The sequence below is a fragment of the Epargyreus clarus genome, unplaced genomic scaffold (genome assembly GCF_041222505.1).
Source record: "Epargyreus clarus isolate Ecla_fem2 unplaced genomic scaffold, WU_Ecla_fem_2.2 ptg000016l, whole genome shotgun sequence".
Lineage (NCBI taxonomy): Eukaryota > Metazoa > Arthropoda > Insecta > Lepidoptera > Hesperiidae > Epargyreus > Epargyreus clarus.
Genome location: NW_027332224.1, coordinates 5,696,446 through 5,718,552, shown reverse-complemented (window position 1 = coordinate 5,718,552; position 22,107 = coordinate 5,696,446). Strand labels below are relative to the sequence as shown.

The 22,107-nt window shown below is 39.2% G+C and overlaps 1 protein-coding gene across 3 annotated transcripts in view; it reads right to left on the bottom strand.

Annotated features, from left to right (window-relative positions):
* Positions 1–22,107, bottom strand: part of LOC140748585 (acyl-CoA-binding domain-containing protein 5) — a 35,228-nt gene that overhangs the window by 6,602 nt on the left and 6,519 nt on the right. For 2 of the 3 annotated variants that reach the window (XM_073081410.1, XM_073081409.1), the window contains 4 exons: positions 5,731–5,842; positions 4,400–4,481; positions 2,392–2,536; positions 1,494–1,603 (listed from right to left, as the gene is read on the bottom strand). In XM_073081410.1, coding sequence (XP_072937511.1) covers positions 1,494–1,603; positions 2,392–2,536; positions 4,400–4,481; positions 5,731–5,842 — 449 coding nt within the window. The remainder of the gene's footprint in view (positions 1–1,493; positions 1,604–2,391; positions 2,537–4,399; positions 4,482–5,730; positions 5,843–22,107) is intronic. The other variant, XM_073081411.1, reaches the window with a different exon arrangement.

Here is a 22,107-nt window from a genome sequence, read left to right as displayed (position 1 = left end):
GGAGACATTTGAGACTTCAACTATCTAATACCTACAGTATTTCTGCTCCAAAATTATTTATAACCATTTTTTCGTATAAGTTAGTTGTATGAAAATGGTTATAAATACTAAGTATAAGTTAGGTTAGGTTAGCAGTGGAGTTCCAACCTAAACTCACATAAACTATCTAAACTTACATATGAAATAATTTTAAGTACCAAAATGAAAATGAAAGTGTCTTATCTTGTCATAAAATTCTTTCACCATTCGGAAGCTACATTATCCTCGAGTAACATAGGCTATATTATACATGAAATATATTGATAAAAAATAGATTTTGCTGCGGTACAAAGTTCGCCGGGTCAGCTAGTATGATATAATTTTAAGTACCAAAATGAAAATGAAAGTGCCTTATCTTGCCATAAAGTAATAACGAACTTCATTTATACTACTAAATTAATAATCTATCATTAATTTTTCTCCAAAATATAAAACAGTAATAATCGATTCAAGTATGAAGTTTATATTTACCGAGAAGGACTGAGTGCCCGAAACATTAAGATATCATATCGGAATGCCTCATGTCCCGTTCAGAACCTACCGATATTCGATAGTACATCTTGGCCAGAGACACGAGTAGCTTTCCAGTGTAACGCTTGTTTCAAACAAAAATCTTTCATGAATAAATTGATATTTTAATTTATTTCATATTCCAATTTATATGATATTTATAAATATGTTATACGAACTATATCGAGTATTTATAAATATGTACAATAAATAACGTGCTATAAATATTGATAACGCGTTATTTTGTACGCTATATTATAACGGCTATATGTTTTTATGCTGTAAGATGAGAGTGACTATGGACTCGTTCATTATCTTACATATGTAGCATGTTACACTGCATCAGAATCTATAACAGCCAATGAATACAATAAAATTAGTGTACGAGTCCGATTTTACTCGAGGATTTTACGCATTAAGTGATATTGATAGCGTTTCGTATATGAATCACATACATTATACAAAGACGCTATATACGCTATGCGTTACAAGTTAAATACTTATTTACGCTATAAATTGTGTAAAAATAGCGCGCTATCCATTGTGTTGTATGTATATAGCGTGCTGATAACTATTTTTCAATTACCTTGCGGTCTGATGGCGGTATTATTAAGACGTCACATTCACTTTACATTATGTACAAACAGAGTACTATACTAAATCGTTACATACTTCATTACATCGCGTTGCATTCGAACGTTATACACCTAACGTTATCAAATAGCGCGTTATGTTAAACGCTATTATCCAACTACCCTCCTAAACGTTAATTCTTCTATGACGTTATCAAATAGCGCGCTATACAACTATTCAACTACCCTCCTCCCACCCCTTTCTCCAACCACCCGCACTAACGCGTTATACAAAACGCTATTACCTATCTACCCTACACTACAAAACAACTCCCCCCTCCACCCAACGCCGCACTATATAAGCCAACTCACAACAGTAACGTCGACAGTGTCGCTGAACTCGTCGTCGGAGTCGTGTCGCGCGCGCGGCGGCGGCGACGCGCTGCGCACCGGCGACGACGCGCCGCTCGCTGACGACGACCCTGCAACCGTGTGGGGATCAACTGACACGGGAATGTACACACAAATTGACAAATATACATATGTGTTTGAGATTTGAAGGTGGTAGAACCCTTTGTGGTTCGACTCCGGCGATACCACCGCCACACCTATTTCTACCTAATAACAGCGGTGTTAAGCGCTGCTGTGTTCCGGTTTGAAGGGTGTGGTAAGGGAGACAGACTTTTCCGAGGCTTTCCAGCTTAGTCCTCAGGGGTAGCGGCGCATCTGTGGCCGACCTCAGGTAGGAATATCTAATCCTATCTGGGGTTGATTACAGATGTCCATGGGCGGCAGTAGCCACTTACCATCAGGTGGACTGCATGCTCGTCTGCTACTCTTATATTATAAAAAAAAATAGTACAATTAGTATGATCCGGCCGGGAGGTTGTCGCCACACTCATTTCTAATGTGAAGCAGTTCTTCGCATGAAGATTGTGACATTATCCACATTTGAAGATGGTACCCTTTATGGTTCGACTCCGGCTGCACCACTGTCACACCTATTTGTGCTTAATAACAGCAATGTGATGGGCTGATGCTGATGCTACCCTGAGGACAAGTATGTCTCCCTTACCACTCCCATCAAACCCTTCAAAGTATATCGCTTATTTCGTCAGAAATAAGCATCGTGGTAGTGCCGTAGATAGTGGAATCCTACCGGGGGTTGATTACAGATGTCCATGGTCGGCAGTAGCTTACCATCAAGTGGACTGCATGCTCGTCTGCTACTTCTATATTAAATTCCTTAAGTTTAAGACAATCAACGTACACACAGGCGTGTTCGCGCTGGAGCGACACCTGGCGAGCACGTCGCCCGCGACCAACTCCAGGTCGTTGTTCGGGAAGCCCTGGTCATCATCGCCCACTGACAGGAACGACGCCACGTCCTGGTTGTACGACATTGTTTCTACAATCTGTGGAGAAAACACAAGTTATTTGTCATGTGCATAAAGAAATATTTACGGACTTCTTCAGCATTACGCGCTCTTGTCAAAGGGGTCGTGGTTATTATGTGGTCGTAGTGGCACGCTTAACTATACGCCGCCAGTCGTTTCTTGTAGTGGGGCATTCACTATAACATTGATCTGGTCTGTTCATCGCATCGGTTTTTTTTTTATAGTTCAATGTTTTTTTTTCTTTTCGAGGGGGAAACCTTCAAAAGGTACCCGACGACGTGGGAGCGACGCCGGGTTATGTGGGATTTTTACCGCACTAAAACCCCCCCGGTGGCCGTCCTCAGCGCTTGTTGGAGACCTCCGGGATCTCCAACGGAACACAACCGGAGTCCTCCAAGCGCGATGACCGGATCGGGCTCTGCCCTGGGGGAGCGTTTGCTCCTCCCACAACATCTGGTGATTACGACGGTATGCGACCACACATACCGCCGTCCTTCCCGGGGTAGCATACTGGACGGTTCGAGCTCTCACTCTTGCCGCCCGCAACCCTGGAAGCCCCCTTTTAGTCGCCTTTTACGACAGGCAGGGAATACCGTAGCCCTATTCTAATCCCGGAACTACAGGGACATTTATAGTTTAACCTAACGATTAGGCAGACGAGCTTCCTGATGGAAAGTAGTCAACGCCGCCTATGGACATTTGCAACACCAGAGGAGTCGGCAATGCATCGCCGGCTTTGTATGACAGCTCTTTTTGCACCCTTTTTTTAAGAGCCCCATGTTATAGCGCTCCGGGAATACCTCGGGTGGAAGGAGGAGGTCATCTGCCTCTAGGTCTTGTACCCTCGATTTTGCCTTGCACTCTTTTGTCTTTCAATGGACTCACATTTATGGACTACAGTCACTATAACGCGAGCAGTAGAAGCGTGAGCTGACAAATTTAAATATTTGGATTTCAACATGAAGATCTGAATTCATTATTTAGAAAATTTAATCTTGATGTTAGCTTCATGCTCTGACTACTGGGGTTCTTGGTGCTTGGGATTTAAAATAGCTATGATTAAGTATCAGTATTTAAATTTTATCCTCGAAGGTAGGTCAAAAATCAAATGTAGACCCAAAGCCTACCTCTAACATCGAGTTCCTCAGCGCAGGATAAAGAAGTCGCGGATTTGCTTAATTTTCAATCAATCAATCAATTAATTTATCAATAACCCATTACTGTCCCACTGCTGGGCACAGGTCTCCTCTCAGAATGAGAAGGATTAGGCCATAGAGCACCGCGCTGGACAAGTATTGGTAGACTTCACATACCTTTGAGATTTTTTTTTATAAATCTCTCAGATATGCAGGTTTCCTCACGATGTTTTCCTTCACCGTTTAGCGAGTGATAACTAATTTCTAATACACACATAACTTTGAAAAATCAGAGGTTTTTAAACTCGCCTGGGATTTTAAACTCGAACCCCTCGAACGAGAGGCTGAGTTTCTTAAACACTAGGCTATCACCGTACATTAATAAAGATTACTCACTCCTAACAAGAAAATGTACCCAGTTTTGAGAATTGAATTTGTTGCGAAAAAAAATTTGCCACGTCTTCGTGCTAGAATGTCCCTAAAATATTTGAAATAATTATTTATTTATTATGTAAATTACGCAGTATTAGTTATTTATTCGTAAATTTCCTCTAAAAATGTTTTTAATTGTCAAGAATTCAAAAAGAGAACTTACTAATAAGCCGTTTGTGGCTTCATTCAATTTCAAGGCCGCGAAGTATCTTTACTAATCTATGGCTATCACTGCTTAATTCTCGCGGGCCAGCAAGTTAGTCATAATCTCAATTTCCAAAGATTACGTAATAGTAAATGTAAGTCGGTTTACCTTGTGTAGCTCGTCTACGTAGGCCTCCATGGCCTCTTCTTTCGTCATGTTCCCCAATTTGTTCCAGGACTCCCATTTCGCTCTAAAATAGACATAAACAAGAAAACTTCAGAATCGATGGAATATGATACTTTACTTTAACGAATGCTAAAGATAGCAGAAAGTAAACATTTTTACCAACAGTTCGAATAGAACTTAAGAGGTAAAAAATTGTTATTTTTTTTTTGTTTAATAAAGCAGACAACCACAATATGATGATATATTGGTTTTTACAAATATTTGCAACACCAAAATGGGGATTTTATCTCAACCAATAATAAGGGACTACTGCCACCTATAGACAGTTACAATCAAACAAACAAACAAACAAACAAACAAACGCTTTCTACACTCACAGCCCCACACTAGGATTCCATGTATCGTGGGTGCCATGGACACACACAGAGACAATTACAGAAACACCCAGACCCAGAAACAGACAACTAAATTCATCATTTAAATTTCTGTCTGGCCGGGGATCGAACCCGGGACCCTCTGCGCGTCAGACCGGTATGGTAACCGCTCCGCCACGCGGGTCGTCAATAGAGCAGAAGTCCTACATAAAATTGATTTCAAATACGTATTTTGATTCCACTAAGTTAGAAATGTCGACCTCATTTATACTTTGGTCTCGACTTTCGTCACTAATGCATTGCTACCGCTGAAAACAGTTGGAACCCCTGAAAAGTGTCTTTCCCGTAACATTCTTAAAACTAGAAAACTACGTCACTACTAGTGAATGCAATCCCGACTCGAGATCGTGAAGTCGAGATAAAGATAAAGCGGGATTAGAAATATCAATCCCGCGGGATCCCGAGATTTTCGGGACCTCGTCTAGTTAAAAAAATCACATCATTTTAAACGATGAAAACTGCTTGTTGGTTTATAACCATGTGAGGTTAAATAAAACAAAATATTATTGGAAACAAAAGCCTTTATCCTTTAATTTAACTAAAGTAACGAAATAATTAACAGTTTTACTAAAATAATCAAAACAAGGTATAGAATAGTTTGAGATCAAATATTAGTTATGGGTGATTTTGAAAATAACTTCTTAAAAAACAAAGTGCGCCCCGCTCGACTCGCGATCGGATGTGTGTAACATCGCTGACTATTGCCGCCTAATCCCGTCAGTCTTCGGGATTGATCCCGAAAAATTACACGGGATCTCGCGAGACCGGGATTGCATTCCCTAAAATCATTACTACTACTATAAAACAGAAATACTTGTGCCTGATTCCACTACTTTTGAATCACGTAGGGCTTTACCAAAACACTTTAGAGAAACATACCTATTAACTACATCCCAGAAGCCGGGTTTAGGTTTGTCGCACGGCCCTTCAGTCGCTTGCTTGAAGTAGCTGTAGAACCTCAGCATCAGCTCATTGCTGGGCTGGTAGGAACCTGGAACAATGGATACCTTCGTCATTGCTTTACTGTCATAACAGATGGGCATCTTCAATAGAAATCCAAAGATCTTAAATCTTAAAGGTGGTAGAACCCTTTGTGGTTCGACTCCGGCGGCACCACCGCCACACCTATTTCTACCTAATAACAGCAGTGTTAAGCGCTGCTGTGTTCCGGTTTGAAGGGAAGGGGTTCCGGTTTGTGGTAAGGGAGACAGACTTTTCCGAGGCGTTCCAGCTTAGTCCTCAGGGGTAGCGGCGCATCTGTGGCCGACCTCAGGTAGGAATATCTAATCCTATCTGGGGTTGATTATAGATGTCCATGGGCGGCAGTAGCCACTTACCATCAGGTGGACTGCATGCTCGTCTGCTACTCTAATATTATAAAAAAAAAAAAAATCTACACAGGAAATGATTCTTATAATATACTAGCTGACCCGGCAAACTTTGTACCGCTTCAAAATCAAATATATTTCATATAAAATATAGCCTATGTTACTCGTGGATAATGTAGCTTTCGAATGGTGAAAGAGTTTTTAAAATCGGTCCAGTAGTTTTTGAGCCTATGCATTACAATCAAACAAACAAACAAAGTTTTCCTCTTTTTAATATTTGTATAGAAGAGTAGCTGACGAACAGGCAGTTCACCTAAAGGTAAGTGGCTACTGCCGCCCGTGGACATTTGGAATCAACCCCAGATAAGATGAGATTCCTACCTAAGATCGGCCACAGATGCGCCGTTACCTCTAAGGACTAAACTGAAACGCCTTAAAAATATATTTCTTAACACACCCTTCAAACCAGAACACAGCTGCGTTAACACTGCTGTTATTAGACAGAAATAAGTTTCAAATGAAGGTGGTAGAACCCTTTGTGGTTCGACTCCGGCGGCACCACCGCCACACCTATTTCTACCTAATAACAGCAGTGTTAGGCGCTGCTGTGTTCCGGTTTGAAGGGTGTGGTAAGGGAGACAGACTTTTCCGAGGCGTTCCAGCTTAGTCCTCAGGGGTAGCGGCGCATCTGTGGCCGACCTCAGGTAGAAATATGTAATCCTATCTGGGGTTGATTACAGATGTCCATGGGCGGCAGTAGCCACTTACCATCAGGTGGACTGCATGCTCGTCTGCTACCCTTATATTATAAAAAAAAAAAAAAACATTGGTGCCTTCGGAATACCCATACATCCATACCCAAAACAAAAATCTAAATTCATTTAGATTTCTTTGGCCGGGGATCGTACCCGGAACCCATTGCGTCAGACCGGTAAACTATCCGCTCTTCCAGCTAAAGTAGATACGAAAATATTTATATTTTCTGTATTAAGGTTCAAGAACCTAGCCCTTACATCCTTACGCTCGCTCGACCTTGCTTGCTAACTACCGAGTCTGGCTCGAAACTGGTATTCTATAAATAAATAAGGCTTACAATTTATCATTTTGAGACGTTTAACGATATTTTTATATTTTTACATATTTAAAATTGTAGTTTATACGAAGAAAAGGATTTCGAAGCCCGCATTTTTAAGCCGTCGGTATAGTCCGCGTAAAACTGCTAGTCCCCTCTGAACATAGAAATGAATCGCGTCGCCATAGCAAATTGTATTACTACACCTTCAGAGCGGACTAGAAGTTTGGCGCGGCCTATACCTGGTTTTTAGGGTTCCGTACCCAAAGGGAAAAGGGACCCTATTATTAAGACTACGATATCTGTCCGTCTGTCGAAAGACTCTATCTCATTAACCGTAATAGATAGAGACTCGATTTTTTACGGAGTATGTATAACAATCGCCGCTTCTATAACAACAAAATATACCAAAATTAAGAAAAAAAAATAGCAAGTACGAGTTGAATTCGCAAATGGAGGGTTCCGTATTTTATTCTAAATATTTGTTGTTATAGCGACCACTGTTATGCATACCTATCATATATATTACGGTTCAAAAGTTAGAGCCCTGTCACAGACGGACAGACAGCGGAGGTTTAGTAATAGGGTTCCGATTTTACCCTTTGAGTACGGAACCCTAATGCATATAAAAATAAATATGGTACGCTATTTTTCGGTACTTTTTGCATTATTTATTTACAGTTTAAATTTTTTTAAATGCATTTATTTCTATGGCTGCTATTATAACCAATAACGAGAGACAAACGAGTTGCTGATGATAAAAACAATCATATAATTAAAATACTATAATTAACTGCACAGGACGTGTATTTGACCTGCGTTGATAATAACGTATTCATATGAAGACAATAAGTAATCTACAGCTACATTGTAACACTTCTTGATTCATATTCTTCGACAATTATAATGCAATTTCCTTTGTTCTCATGTTAATATTTACACATACTTCACTGGTCACCCGAGCAAATAATACGTATGAATCATGAATGAGAGAGAGAGAGTACAGAGACATCTGTAATCAACCCCAGATAGGATTAGATATTTCTACTTGTCGGCCACAGATGCGCCGCTACCCCTGAGGACTAAGCTGGAACGCCTCGGAAAAGTCAGTCTCCCTTACCACACCCTTCAAACCGGAACACAGCAGCGCCTAACACTGCTGTTATTAGGTAGAAATAGGTGTGGCGGTGGTGCCGCCGGAGTCGAACCACAAAGGGTTCTACCATCTTTAAGAGTTCTATAAAGAATCACTTTGAATATTTTTTTTATTCAAAGTTATTCTTTATATAACTCTTTTTGAACGTAATCAACAACCCATTACTGTCCCATTGCTGGGCACGGGTCTCCTCTCATAATGAGAAGGATTAGGCCACAGAACACCGCGCTGGCCAAGTGCGTATTGGTAGACTTCACATACATTTGAGATTATTTTTTTATACATCTCTCAAGTATGCAGGTTTCCTCACGATGTTTTCCTTCACCGTTTAGCAAGTGATAAATCATTTCTAATACGCACACAACTGAAAAAATCAGAGGTGCGTGCCTGGGATTTGAACCTCGGACCCCTCGATCGAGAGGCCGAGTTTCTTAACCACTAGGCTATCACTGCTACATTACCATTTTGGACGTCAATATCACAGATCTATATTTTACTCAATGTGGTCAATATCGACCACAACTTTACCAGGTGTTTCGTTATGGAGAAGCGGCGAAAGAAACTCCATAACACAAAGCTTTAAAATTTCTGCAATGATAAACTTAACCTAATGGAACATGTGGAGCTGGAGTTACTTCAGACCACACTGTTTATCTATCTATATTAATATTATAAAGAGGAAAACTTTGTTTGTTTGTTTGATTGTAATGAATAGGCTCAAAAACTACGGGACCGATTTTAAAAATTCTTTCACCATTCGAAAGCTACATTATCCACGAGTAATATAGGCTATATTTTATATGAAATATATTTGATAAATAGAGATAGAGACCCGAGAAAGGACATAGGATAGTTTTTATCCCAGAAATCCCACGGAAACTAGGAATGGCGATCTAAGATCGATTTATCGAAGAATCAATCCTTTGGACCAAAAAAATCGATTATTTTAATCGATATTAATAAGAATTGAACTATGCACTTGATCAAGTGATGATCTTTAGCAAAGTTGTTTTCCATGAGCCCACGAAGGTTTCAGAGTTGGTACGACCAATTTTCGCCAAATGGCGCCACTGCCATTCCAATGAAGGTACGAATTTTCAGTTTTATGTATGTTAGTATGTCATATTATTTTCTTTTAAACGCGGACGAAGCCGCGGGCAAAAACTAGATTAAAAATATACTTAAAAATATCTATAAAAGTCTAAGTGTCTCCCATTTAACCGTTACTAACCACAAGTTGACTAGCAGTTAAATTAGTTAAACCGTTTAGTTCTAGTTAATTTGCGGTCACTAATAATATCTTGGTGTTTATTTACAGGCTGGTTTGTAAAGCTTAGTTTTTGTTGGCTAGATAGCTGTTTTTTCTACCAAAAGTTATTTTAAATACCGTTAGTTTATATTGTATTAATAGAAATGTTATTATGTCATCACTAAAAAGGGTGAAATAAAATTTCTGAAGTCTGCGCTCATATAAGACACGCTGTTTACATCGTTATCCAACGAATTATATTGAGCGCCGACTTCAGAAATATGTACTAAACCAACATTTATTTGAATTATTTTTTACTTTGTAGTGATATAGAAGTCGGTTGTATTTTTTGTTATTTTTTTTATCTAAATATATATAACTCAAAGGTGACTGACATAGTATCAACGCACAGCCCAAACCACTGGACGGATCGGGCTAAAATTTGGCATGCAGGTAGATGTTATGACGTAAGCATCCGCTACTAGAGGATTTTGATCAATTCTACCCCCAAGGGGATAAAATAGGGGATGAACATATTACTTCGTAACACGAGCGAAGCCGCGGGCAAAAGCTCGTTCTATATAAAATTGGTTACAGTTACATAAACGATAGTTTCCACTTAAAGTCAACTGGTCCATCCCATTCACATCGGTTCAATATATATTTGGTATCGTAAGAAGTCCAGTGTTATTTTGAGATTAAACAAACACTAACAAGCATTATATTTGCATCGGGCACCTTTGGATATCCGTATTTATACCCAGATCCGAAACATCCCTACAAGTCCTTTTTTTTAATTTTTGTTCACGAGGGGGGAAACCTTCAAAAGGTATCCGGCGCCGTGGCAACCCTACCTACAACCCTAGTTAGCGATAGGCGACCGAGCTATTTTAGTGTAACGGATAGTAAGTGAAAGTCCGATCGCCATCGCCGTGGGACAACGGAAAGATTTGTCTTTTTTCACATCGAACAGTAAGATTTGAATTAAGAACGCCTGTTATTAGCAAAAATAATCTTCGCAACGTCATTTGCAAAGATAATTACACTTTGCGTTCAAGTTGTTTTTTTTTTTTGTTTTGTTTTGATTAAAATTTTAAATACGTTTCCAACTTGGCGAAGTGTTGTGCATTGTTTTTTTTTTATCGTATACAATTTATAAAGTAATGGACATATCGCTAAGGGATATGGTCTAAACTCCAGTGATTTTTAGGGGCAATCCGTCCAAGGTAAGGGCCTAAAGCTGTTTGGTAGTTCTGGGACCAGAATAGGGCTACGGTATCCCCTGCCTGTCGTAAGAGACGACTAAAAGGATTGCTTCGGAGGTTGCCGGCGGCAATAGTAGAAGCTCCAACCGCCTGGCCAGCGAACCTGGGAAGAACGGCGGTATGTGTAGCCGCATATAGTCCGCGTAAAACTGCTAGTCCGCTCTAAATATAGAAATGTATCGCGTCGCCATAGCAATTTGTATGACTACACCTGCTCGCAACAACTTCAGAGCGGACTAGCAGTTTTGCGCGGACATTGGGTCATGCTCACCAGAGCGAAGCCCGACAGGGCAACGCGCTCAGAGGACTCCAGTTGCGTTCCATTGGAGATCCCGGAAACCCGTGTTGCCTACGGCACCGGGTACCTTTTGAAGGTTGTCAAAAAAATAAAGTCGATGATCAGCCTAAGTTACGAATAAAAATCGAATAATCAATTCAGTCAATTAGCAGTGTATTACATGTTAATCTGATCGATTAGCATCTGAAGCGGTATGTATGTCAGCCAGCAAGGTCGGCTAGAACAAGATTCGGATCTTTCTAAACGTGAACTCCTTTATCTTGAGGTTTTTAAACAGTACCCTTAGTATGAGTTTTTACGTCTTTACAAAAATGATCATCACAAGATCATCATCATCATCATCAACAACTCTTTACTGTCCCACTGCTGGGCACGGGTCTCCTCTCATAATGAGAAGGATTAGGCCATAGTCCACCGCGCTGGACAAGTGCGTATTGGTAGACTTCACATACCTTTAAGATTTTTTTTATAAATCTCTCAGGTATGCAGGTTTCCTCACGATGTTTTCCTTCACCGTTTAGCAAGTGATAATCAATTTCTAATAGTTAAAACAAAATAAAATTGACAACGATATTTTTACGAAGTAAACCTTAATAATCATCCACTGAATTAGATTCTCCTAGCGGGAATCGAACCCGGATCCTGCTGCATGTCAGACAGGTGTGGCGAATCATCATTAGTTAAAAAAATAATTGCAGGATGTGCCCCATACATGCAAATGTGGCAATTTTATAACAAAAACCTTGTGTTATTCATACTTTGTAAACAGTTTCCAGTTCATTCTAAGTAAATACCTTTATTAATGATAATGATTTAATGTAAGTGGTTAAAAAACTCGGCTTGATCGAGGGGTCCGAGGTTCGAATCCCAGGCACGCACCTCTGCTTTTTCAAAGTATTCGATTAGAAATTAATTATCACTTGCTTAAACGGTGAAGGAAAACACCGCGAGGAAACCTGCATACCTGAGAAATCTTTCAAGTTTTCAAAGGTATATGAAGTCTACCAATAACGGTGTTTCAAAGGTATGTGAAGTCAACCAAAATGCAATAGACCAGCGCAGTGGACTATGACCTAATGCTTCTAATTCTGAGAGGAGACCCGTGCCCAGCAGTGTGACAGTAATGGGTTGATTACAACATGTATTAAGAGTATAATCCTTACTAATATTATAAATCCGAAAGTATCTGTCTGTCTGTCTGTCTGTTCGTCTGGTTGTCTCTTCTTCACGCCCAAACCACTGAACCGATTTTAATGAAATTTTGAACAAAGATAGTCTGAGACCTGAGAAAGGACATAGGATAGTTTTTATCCCGGAAATCCCACAGGGAACTAAGAATGGCGATCTAAGATCGATTAATCGGAGAATCGATCTTTTGGACCAAAAAATCGATTATTTTAATCGATATTAGTAAGGATTGAATCGTAAACTATGCATTTGATCATGTGATGATCTTTAGCAAAGTTGTTGTCCATGAGACCACGAAGGTTTCAGAGTTGGTACGACCAATTTTCGCCAGATGGTGCCACTGTCGTTCCAATGAAGGTACGAATTTTCAGTTTTATGTATGTTACTATGTCATATTATTTTGTTTTAAACGCGGGCGAAGCCGCGGGCGAAAACCAGTGAACAATATTATATAAGCCACAATTTTGAACTAATGCACCAAGAATCAGGTCGTTACTCCCCCTCTATCCCCACTCCTCTAAAGCGGCGATTAATATTAAACACACGCTCTTGTATTCAATTCTACGTGAACTGATTCTAGGACTGAATCGACTGGAATTGAATTTTGATGGATAATTACCTTGACCTACGAACTAATGAAAGTAATGATAGATTTTTTTATATAATATAGGAGTAGTAGACGAGCATGCAGTCCACCTGATGGTAAGTGGCTACTGCCGCCCATGGACATCTGTAATCAACCCCAGATAGGATTAGATATTCCTACCTGAGCTCGGCCACAGATGCGCCGGTACTGAGGACTAAGCTGGAACGCCTCGGAAAAGTATGTCTCCCTTACCACACCCTTCAAACCGGAACACAGCAGCGCCTAACACTGCTGTTATTAGGCAGAAATAGGTGTGGCCGTGGTGCCGCCGGAGTTGAACCACTAAGAGTTCTACCACCTTTAGAGATCTAGACGCACGGCTGTGCATCCACTAAAGTCATCAGAGAATGCGAACGAACTAGTTCGGAAAAGGAGTGCTGTGGGAGCCCAAAGACGAACTACGCGAACCAAATTCCCAGATTTCCCGATCCATAGTTCGTTAGCTCCTAACTGAATTGGTGAAAAAATTGATAACTGATCTAATGTCGTCATATTATATGAATATTTTACGTGAATCAATAGGTTTATTTTTTAGCGCTCAAACATTTTAATTCATGAATCCCTAATCTTGTCACATAATCTACAAAATTCCAATCTACAAATTGATTCAAAAGAATGCAGAACTTTCGCTCTTTTAGTTCATCTGTACTTCAGTTCCTAACTGGTCGATAAGCTGGGAGCAGACGAACTAAAAGAGCGAACTAGTTCATTTAGAAGCCGCGAACTAGATTAGGAATTATTACGCATTATCAATTTTTCTGCACATCCTTAAGGTTGACTGAGAGAAAATGTTATTTAGCATTAAGTTGCCTTTGGAACCACACTGTTTTTAACATGGTCAATAAAGAGTAAATAAATAAATAAATAAATTACACCTAAGACTGGAATGCACGCAATTCACAATTTGTATACTACACGAAACGTTTCAGCGTGTTTTCCCCCTATCTCTTTTAGGGTGCGAGCATACTCGTAGATTAGTAAAGATATCTCACCGCCTTGTAATTGAAGGAACACAAATTTCAGACACATACGCAAAATGGGTGACTGTCTTCCCATTACGTCTCCGACTGTCAAGGTGTAATTTACGCGGAACAATGCCGACATGTGCAGTTAAGTGGTGCAAAAACAACACGAATCGAAGAAATAGTGCGGAGAAAAGGTTTCATTCGTAAATGCTCCAAAAACTATTTTTTTTTTATATTTTTCAAACACGAAAATAGATGACAAGTGACAATTTCAATTGTCAAAACTGGTTACATTTTTTTGTTAGGAGTGAGTAATCTTTACGAATCTATGGGTGCGAGTCTCGAATCCTAGACAAACTCTGATTTTTCGATGTTATGTGCGCATAAGGAATTAATTAGCACTTTCTTTAAAGGTGAACTAAAATATCGTGAATCAATCGACCAGTGTAAGTCGGACTGGCATTGAAAAAAAGAAAGGTTTATTTTTAAGTTCAAGATGTTTAGCGAAAAGGTTCAAAGGTAAAATGTCAATAATTTTACTTTTAATTTTGGGACGTGCAAACGTACAAAGTAAACTTTAAGATCTAAAAGGTTAACCGCAATTCCACAAATAAATTATATCTACAGAATTGACCTTAAGGTCATATGTTAAGTAATTTGACTTTTGACTTTAGTTCAAAGTTGATGAAAACTTAATTTATGTGGTCGCTGTCTTTTAATATCTGTAATCAAGCCTTTATCTAGATAATTGAAGTCCCATTTAAGTTTAATCATAAATGCGTTGCTTCCCCCTTTTTTACAAGGAAACCTTCAAAAGGTACCCTATGCCGTGGGAGCGACACGGGATTATGTGGGATTCTTACCGCACTAAAACCCCACCGGTAGCCATCCTCGGCGTTGAGGATTCCGCCGTCCTTCCCGGGGTCGCTGGCCGGGCGGTTCGAGCTCCCACTCTTGCCGTCCACTACCCCGGAAAAACCCCTTTTAGTCACCTCTTACGACAGGCAGGGGATACCGTAGCCCTTTTATGGTCCTGGGACTACAGGGATAGCCTTGCTACCCCTAAGAACTAAGTTGGACTAACACCTTATAAGAGTCCCCCTTAACACACCCTTCAAACCAGAACGCGATACACTGCTGTTATAAAGCAGAAATAAATGGCGGCGCTTCTTTGAGAGTCGAACCACAAATATTTCTACCACCATCAAACATACTTGCACATTTTCTTACATATCCTAGTTATTTTATAGATGTAAACGTTAATATACCGGCCGGAGCCCACCTGTCTAAGTGTCAAGGTGAAATATAAAAGATATTAAAATCGATATGGAGGTATCCATTATGAAATGTCACTTGTTGAAGTTCACACGGGATACAAAGCATATGTTATCGTTTTATTAAATGTTTCTTTATTAACTTGTCTACACTAATAACATAAAGAGGAAAACTTTGTTTCTTTGTTTGATTGTAATGAATAGGCTCAAAAATTACTGGATCGATTTTAAAAATTCTTTCACCATTCGAAAGCTACATTATCCACGAGTAACATAGGCTATATTTTATATGAAATGTATTTTGATAAATAGATTTTGAGGCGGTACAAAGTTTTCCGGGTCAGCTAGTTATGTATAAAGACGCTTTTTTATAATATAGGAGTAGCAGACGAGCATGCAGTCCATCTGATGGTAAGCTACTGCCGTCCATGGACATCTGTAATCAAAATCAGATAGGATTAGATATTCCTACCTGAGGTCGGTCACAGATACGCCGCTATTTCTGGGGATTAAGTTGGAACGCCTCGGAAAAATATGTCCCCCTTACCACACCCTTCAAACCAGAACACAGCAGCGTTTAACACTGCCGTTAGAAGGCAGAAATAGGTGTGACGGTGGTGCCGCCGGAGTCGAACCACAAAGGGTTCTACCACCTTCAATTACAATCACAGCCCCACACTAGGATTCCCTGTGTCGTGGGTGCCATGAACACACGCAAAGACGAATACACAAACACCCCGACCCAGAACTGATACCCAAATTCAACATTCAGATGTCTGTCTGGCCGGGGATCGAACCCGGATCATTTGCACGTCAGATCGGCATGGGGACCGCTCCGCCACGCGAGTCGTATGCAATGGTCAAATCTTGCAACGAAGTTTTTATCTGAATTTGGAGGGTAATGTATTTAGTTTTTAAGTAGTCGGGTTCTTTGTTAATTATTAATATTATTATTACTAGTGTCTTTATCTTTAGGCTTCGTTAGAATAAAAGTAAGAAACCCTCATCGTATCACTGTGTTGTCCGTCTGGCTATCAGTACCCTTTTGATAGGTATAATTCGCGCGAAACTGGTAATCCGCTCTGAAGTTGTTGCGAGCAGGTGTAGTCATAAAAATATCGAGTCTCTATATATTACGGTTAATGAGATAGAGTCTTTCGACAGACGGACAGACATCGTAGTCTTAGTAATAGGGTTCCTTTTCCCTTTGGGTACGGAACCCTAAAAACCAGGTATAGTCCGCGCCAAACTGCTAGTCCGCTCTGAAGGTGTAGTAATACAATTTGCTATGGCGACGCGATTCATTTCTATATTCAGAGTGGAGTAGCAGTTTTACGCGGCCTATATCATGTTAAGATTTGTATCAATTACGCGATCTGTCTGAAATAATTCGCCAAGTACGAGTCGAACTCGCACATGGAGGCTTCCGTACTACCAAATGTTTATTATTTTAATTCATTTTATGATTTTCAACAATACTTAGTCATATGAAACAACAATAGATGGCGTTGGGGTGATGATGAATGAAACGTACATTTTTAACAATACTTAGTTATATAACACACAAATAGATGGCGTTGGGGTGACGATGGGACGACGTAATCAAAGTATAATAAAATTAAAATAAGTATATTAAAATATGTTTTATGGTTCTTATTTGTATTTATTATAATACCAGTTATAGTAGTAAACGTATTGTAAAAATTTCAACCGTCTTCCTAGTACAGTTTAACAGTTTAATCGAAAAATGCCGAAAACATCCGGTTTGTTGTATGGAGACCCCCTTTAATATTCAACTTTATTTTATTTTTAGTATTTGTTGTTATAGCTGCCACCGTTATGCCTCCTCTTTCAAAATTTCATGTGTCTATTACGGTTTAAGCGGTAGAGCCCTGTGACAGACGGACAGACGGACAGACAGCGAAGTCTTAGTAATAGGGTTCCGTTTTTACCCTTTGGGTACGGAACCCTAAAAACATTTTTGAAAGATTTAAATTTATATAAATTACTCGGATTAAAAGACCGTATCTTATTCAGCTGTAAAAATCAAACCTAAAATGTTGAAACAATTACAAAACCGTTACAAAACTATAAGTTACACATAAACAAACACAAATTGCACAACTCATCACCTTACATCATATTACGTTGTAAACGTATGAAAAGACATAAAAAACTTAATTGCCCGACGATGACCAACTGGCCGAGATGGACATTAGGCCCATAGTATTCTTAATCTAGAAGACATGGCATTAGAAACTTTTTAAAGATCTTAAAAAATTGTTTCAACTTATTTTTTTAAACTTACGATCATAGATTAGTAAAGATACTTCGCCGCCTTGAAATTGAATGAAGCCACAAACGGCTTATTAGTAAGTTCTTTTTTTTAATTCTTGACAAATGAAAACATACGAATAAATAACTAATACTGCGTAATTTACATAATAAATAAATAATTATTTCAAATATTTTAGGGACATTTTATCACGGAGACGTGGCAAAACTTTTTTACGCAACTATTTCAATTCTCAAAACTGGGTACATCTTCTTGTTAGGAGTGAGTAATCTTTACTAATCTATGCTTACAATAGGCAGTTTAGTATATTTTTTAATTTGTGTCATAAATGGTCATGGTGGTAATTTGTGTCGAATTTTATTGCGAATTTTAGTGCGAATTTATTTTTTTATTGGTCATAAATGGGGGTCGCAATAAAATTCGCAAATTTACGACGTTTTTCGCTTTATCTTTTGAACCATAATTGGGAGACACTTATATTTTTAATATTATGGTTACTATAATAACAAATAATAAAAATAAAAAATAATTAAAATTCGTTGGTACGGAACTCCGTGTGCGAGTTCGACTCACACTTGTTCAATTATTTGCCGACTTATTGCTAAACTACTTCCGAATGCAACCATCATTACCGTCATGTTAAGATTAGCGTCCTAAGTGTTGAGTTTCATACGTTTCGAATCATGATTTCACTCACAAAACAAGTACAGTGTCAAAGGACGCCATCTTCGTTATATGATTATTTAGCAGTTTAAGTTTGCGTAGAGTTACTCATTAGTCTTAAATAAGGCTAGATTGTAACTCATATAAAGTACCTAATAACAGCAGTGTTAGGCGCTGCTGTGTTCCGGTTTGAAAGGTGTGGTAAGGGAGGCAGACTTTTCCGAGGCGTTCCAGCTTAGTCCTCAGGGGTAGCGGCGCATCTGTGGCCGACCTCAGGTAGGAATATCTAATCCTATCTAGGGTTGATTACAGATGTCCATTGGCGGCAGTAGCCACTTACCATCGCACTGCATGCTCGTCTGCTACTCCTATATTATAAAAAAAACCTTATAAGTCAAGTTTCAGTCATCACTCTCATGGCCAAGCAATATACATTGTAATGTGTCTAAATATGTAATTTACAGATTAAAGAACGGATATTCGAAACTTTGTAGTGAAACATTAATTATTCAAGGAAATTAATTTGTTCTACGTCATATTAAGTAATTAGCTATCATTACTGACTGGCCAATATCACTAATATGGTTGTTAGAAACTTAGTTATCATATAGCACTTAGTTTAGTTAGAACTAGTTAGTTAGATCTTAGTTATCGTATAGAAATGTCTTAAAGTGAAGAATTAAACGTAAATATAGAAACACGAAAATTATTTGAACAACGTAACTTGTTCTAGCTACGTCACATTACGTAACTGAGCTATGATGATCATTTTGCGAATTGATCGCTGTGAGAAACAGAACTTAATTATTAAATAGTGATTCGACGTAGGTATAGTCCGCGCCAAACTGCTAGTCCGCTCTGAAGTTGTTGCGAGCAGGTGTAGTCATACAATTTTCTATGGCGACGCGATTCATTGTAGTTGAAATACTATAACATTACTACATAGACACAAACATTATTCAAGCTACGCAAGTCGTCCTACTCGTATTATGTAATTTAGCTCTGGTCGACACGGTTAAGTCGATCGGTTAGGCTGTTAAAACGATAGAACCTAGTTAGTAAGCAGAAATACCTTACAGAGTAAACTTTTAGCTGTAGTCGAACCATTATTTGCGCAATAAAAACAGGTTTTTTTATATAATATAAGAGTAACAGACGAGCATGCAGTCCACCTGATGGTAAGTGGCTACTGCCGCCCATGGACATCTGTAATCAACCCCAGATAGGATTAGATATTCCTACCTGAGGTCGGCCACAGATGCGCCGCTACCCCTGAGGACTAAGCTGGAACGCCTGAGCAAAGTTGTTGTCCATGAGCCCACGAAGGTTTCAGAGTTGGTACGACCAATTTTCGCCAGATGGCGCCACTTTCATTCCAATGAAGGTGCGAATTTTCAGTTTTATGTTTGTTAGTATGTCATATTATTTTATTTTAAGCGCGGGCGAATCCGCGGGCAAAAACTGGTGCCCGATATTTTCGTTTCCATCAAAACGCAAGAATTTACACACGGTAGAAATACGTGTGAAGAGGGAGATATCCGCCAAACCATACTAATTTACCACCTTTAGCGGCGCATCTGTGCCCGACCTCAGGAATATCTAATCCTATCTGGGGTTGATTACAGATGTCCATGGGCGGCAGTAGCCACTTACCATCAGGTGGACTACATGCTCGTCTGCTACTCTAATAATATAAAAAAGTAAAGTAAAGGAAACAACACAAAAATACGAAATATCAAATTTTACTTCACGATTTTAAACATAAAATATCTTTATTAACGTGGTGTAGTCCACGCCAAACTGCTAGTCCACTCTGAAGTTGTTGCGAGCTGGTGTAGTCATACAATTTGCTATGACGACGCGATTCATTTCTATATTCAGAGCGGACTAGCAGTTTTACGCGGACTATACCAAAAATGTTTTTTTTAAGAGATTTTAAGGTGAATAAAAGATAAAATGAAAGAAAGAAAGAAAGTTGTTTTCTTTCTTTCTTCTTTCTTTCAAAAGATAAAATACAATAATTTCCTTCAATTTTAGTAATGTGACACTTTTGCAGATTTGGACTCATAAATTATACCAAGACATTTCTATGACACTTGTATTCTGTGGTAAACATAAAATAACGCATCAACAGTAAGAAAATGAATAGACTACATAACTTAATGTTTGATTAAATGATTCAAATGTTCAGTAGTTGTTAAAATAACTTTATTGTACAACGAGCTTTTGCCCGCGGCTTCGCTCGCGTTACGAAGTAATATTTTCATCCCCTATTTTATCCTCTTGGGGGTAGAATTGATCAAAATCCTTTCTTAGCGGATGCCTACGTCATAACATCTACCTGCATGCCAAATTTCAGCCCGATCCGTCCAGTGGTTTGGGATGTGCGTTGATAGATCACTATGTCAGTCACTCACCTTTGAGTTATATTATGGTACGATGCACAGAATAAGGTCATATTCAGAACCAGGTGTTAATCTTAATATTAAGTAAGGAAACGTTCATATTAAAACACATTTAGAGGTCGCTCATCCAATTATTTAAAATTCGGCAAATGAATATTTATAGCAGATTCATTTAATTAAATTCAAATAGGAGTGTCCGGTGTGATGTTAAGTAGATTGCGTGTGCGTTAGTTGTAAGTGTGAGCGCACATTGCTGAGCAAAACAGCCTGCAGACTGTTTTGTGCGGGATAAACAACGGCGATCGAACCCAGACCCCTCCGCGCGTCAGATGGGTATAGTAACCGCGTATTATTAGTAATGTTGAAGGTGGCACAACCCTTTGTAGTTCGACTCCCGCGGCACCACCGCCACATTTGAAGGTGGTAGAACCCTTTGTGGTTCGACTCCGGCGGCACCACCGCCACACCTATTTCTACCTAATAACTGCAGTGTTAGGTGCTGCTGTGTTCCGGTTTGAAGGGTGTGGTAAGGGAGAAAGACTGTTCCGAGGCATTCCAGCTTAGTCCTCAGGGGTAGCGGCTCATCTGTGGCCGACCTCAGGTAGGAATATCTAATCCTCTCTGGGGTTGATTACAGATGTCCATGGGCGGCAGTAGCCACTTACCATCAGGTGGACTGCATGCTCGTCTGCTACTCCTATATTATAAAAAAAAACACACAATATTGTTAATGCCTATTCACAATATTGTTAAGCGCTGCTGTGTTCTGGTTTGAAGGGTGTGGTAAGGAAGACATACTTTTCCGAGGCATCCTTGCTTAGTCCTCAGGTGTAACGGCGCATCAGTGGCCGAGCTCGGGAAGAAATATCTAATCCTACCTAGGGTTGATTACAAATTTCCACGGGCGGCAGTAGCCACTTACGATCAGGTGGACTGCATGCCCGTCTGATATTCCTATATTATTAAAAAAATGTCACTCCTAAAATTAGACAAATCTGTAATCGTTTGCGCTGTAAGGTCTGCTAAAGATATGAGACATGTGTTAATATGCTCAAGAAACATTACTCTCCGCACTCGTGTAATAATTAGTGATATATACTAATATTATAAATAGGAAAACTTTGTTTGTTTGTTTGGTTGGTTGTAATGAATAGGCTCAAAAACTACTGGGCCGATTTTAAAAAAAATTTCACCAATCGAAAGCTACATTATCCACGAGTAACATAGGCTATATTTTATATGAAATATATTTGATAAATAGATTTTGAGGCGGTACAAAGTTTGCCGGGTCAGCTAGTTTTATATAAAAATTTAAATCTGGATCCGTATACAAATGTATTAAAATAGAAGTCCGGTTTGGAATATGGTTACGGATAAGGAATTATTTATTGATTACAATCCGATTGTTTCAGTAACGGATATTAAAATTATTTGTGGAATTTTAAAGTAGG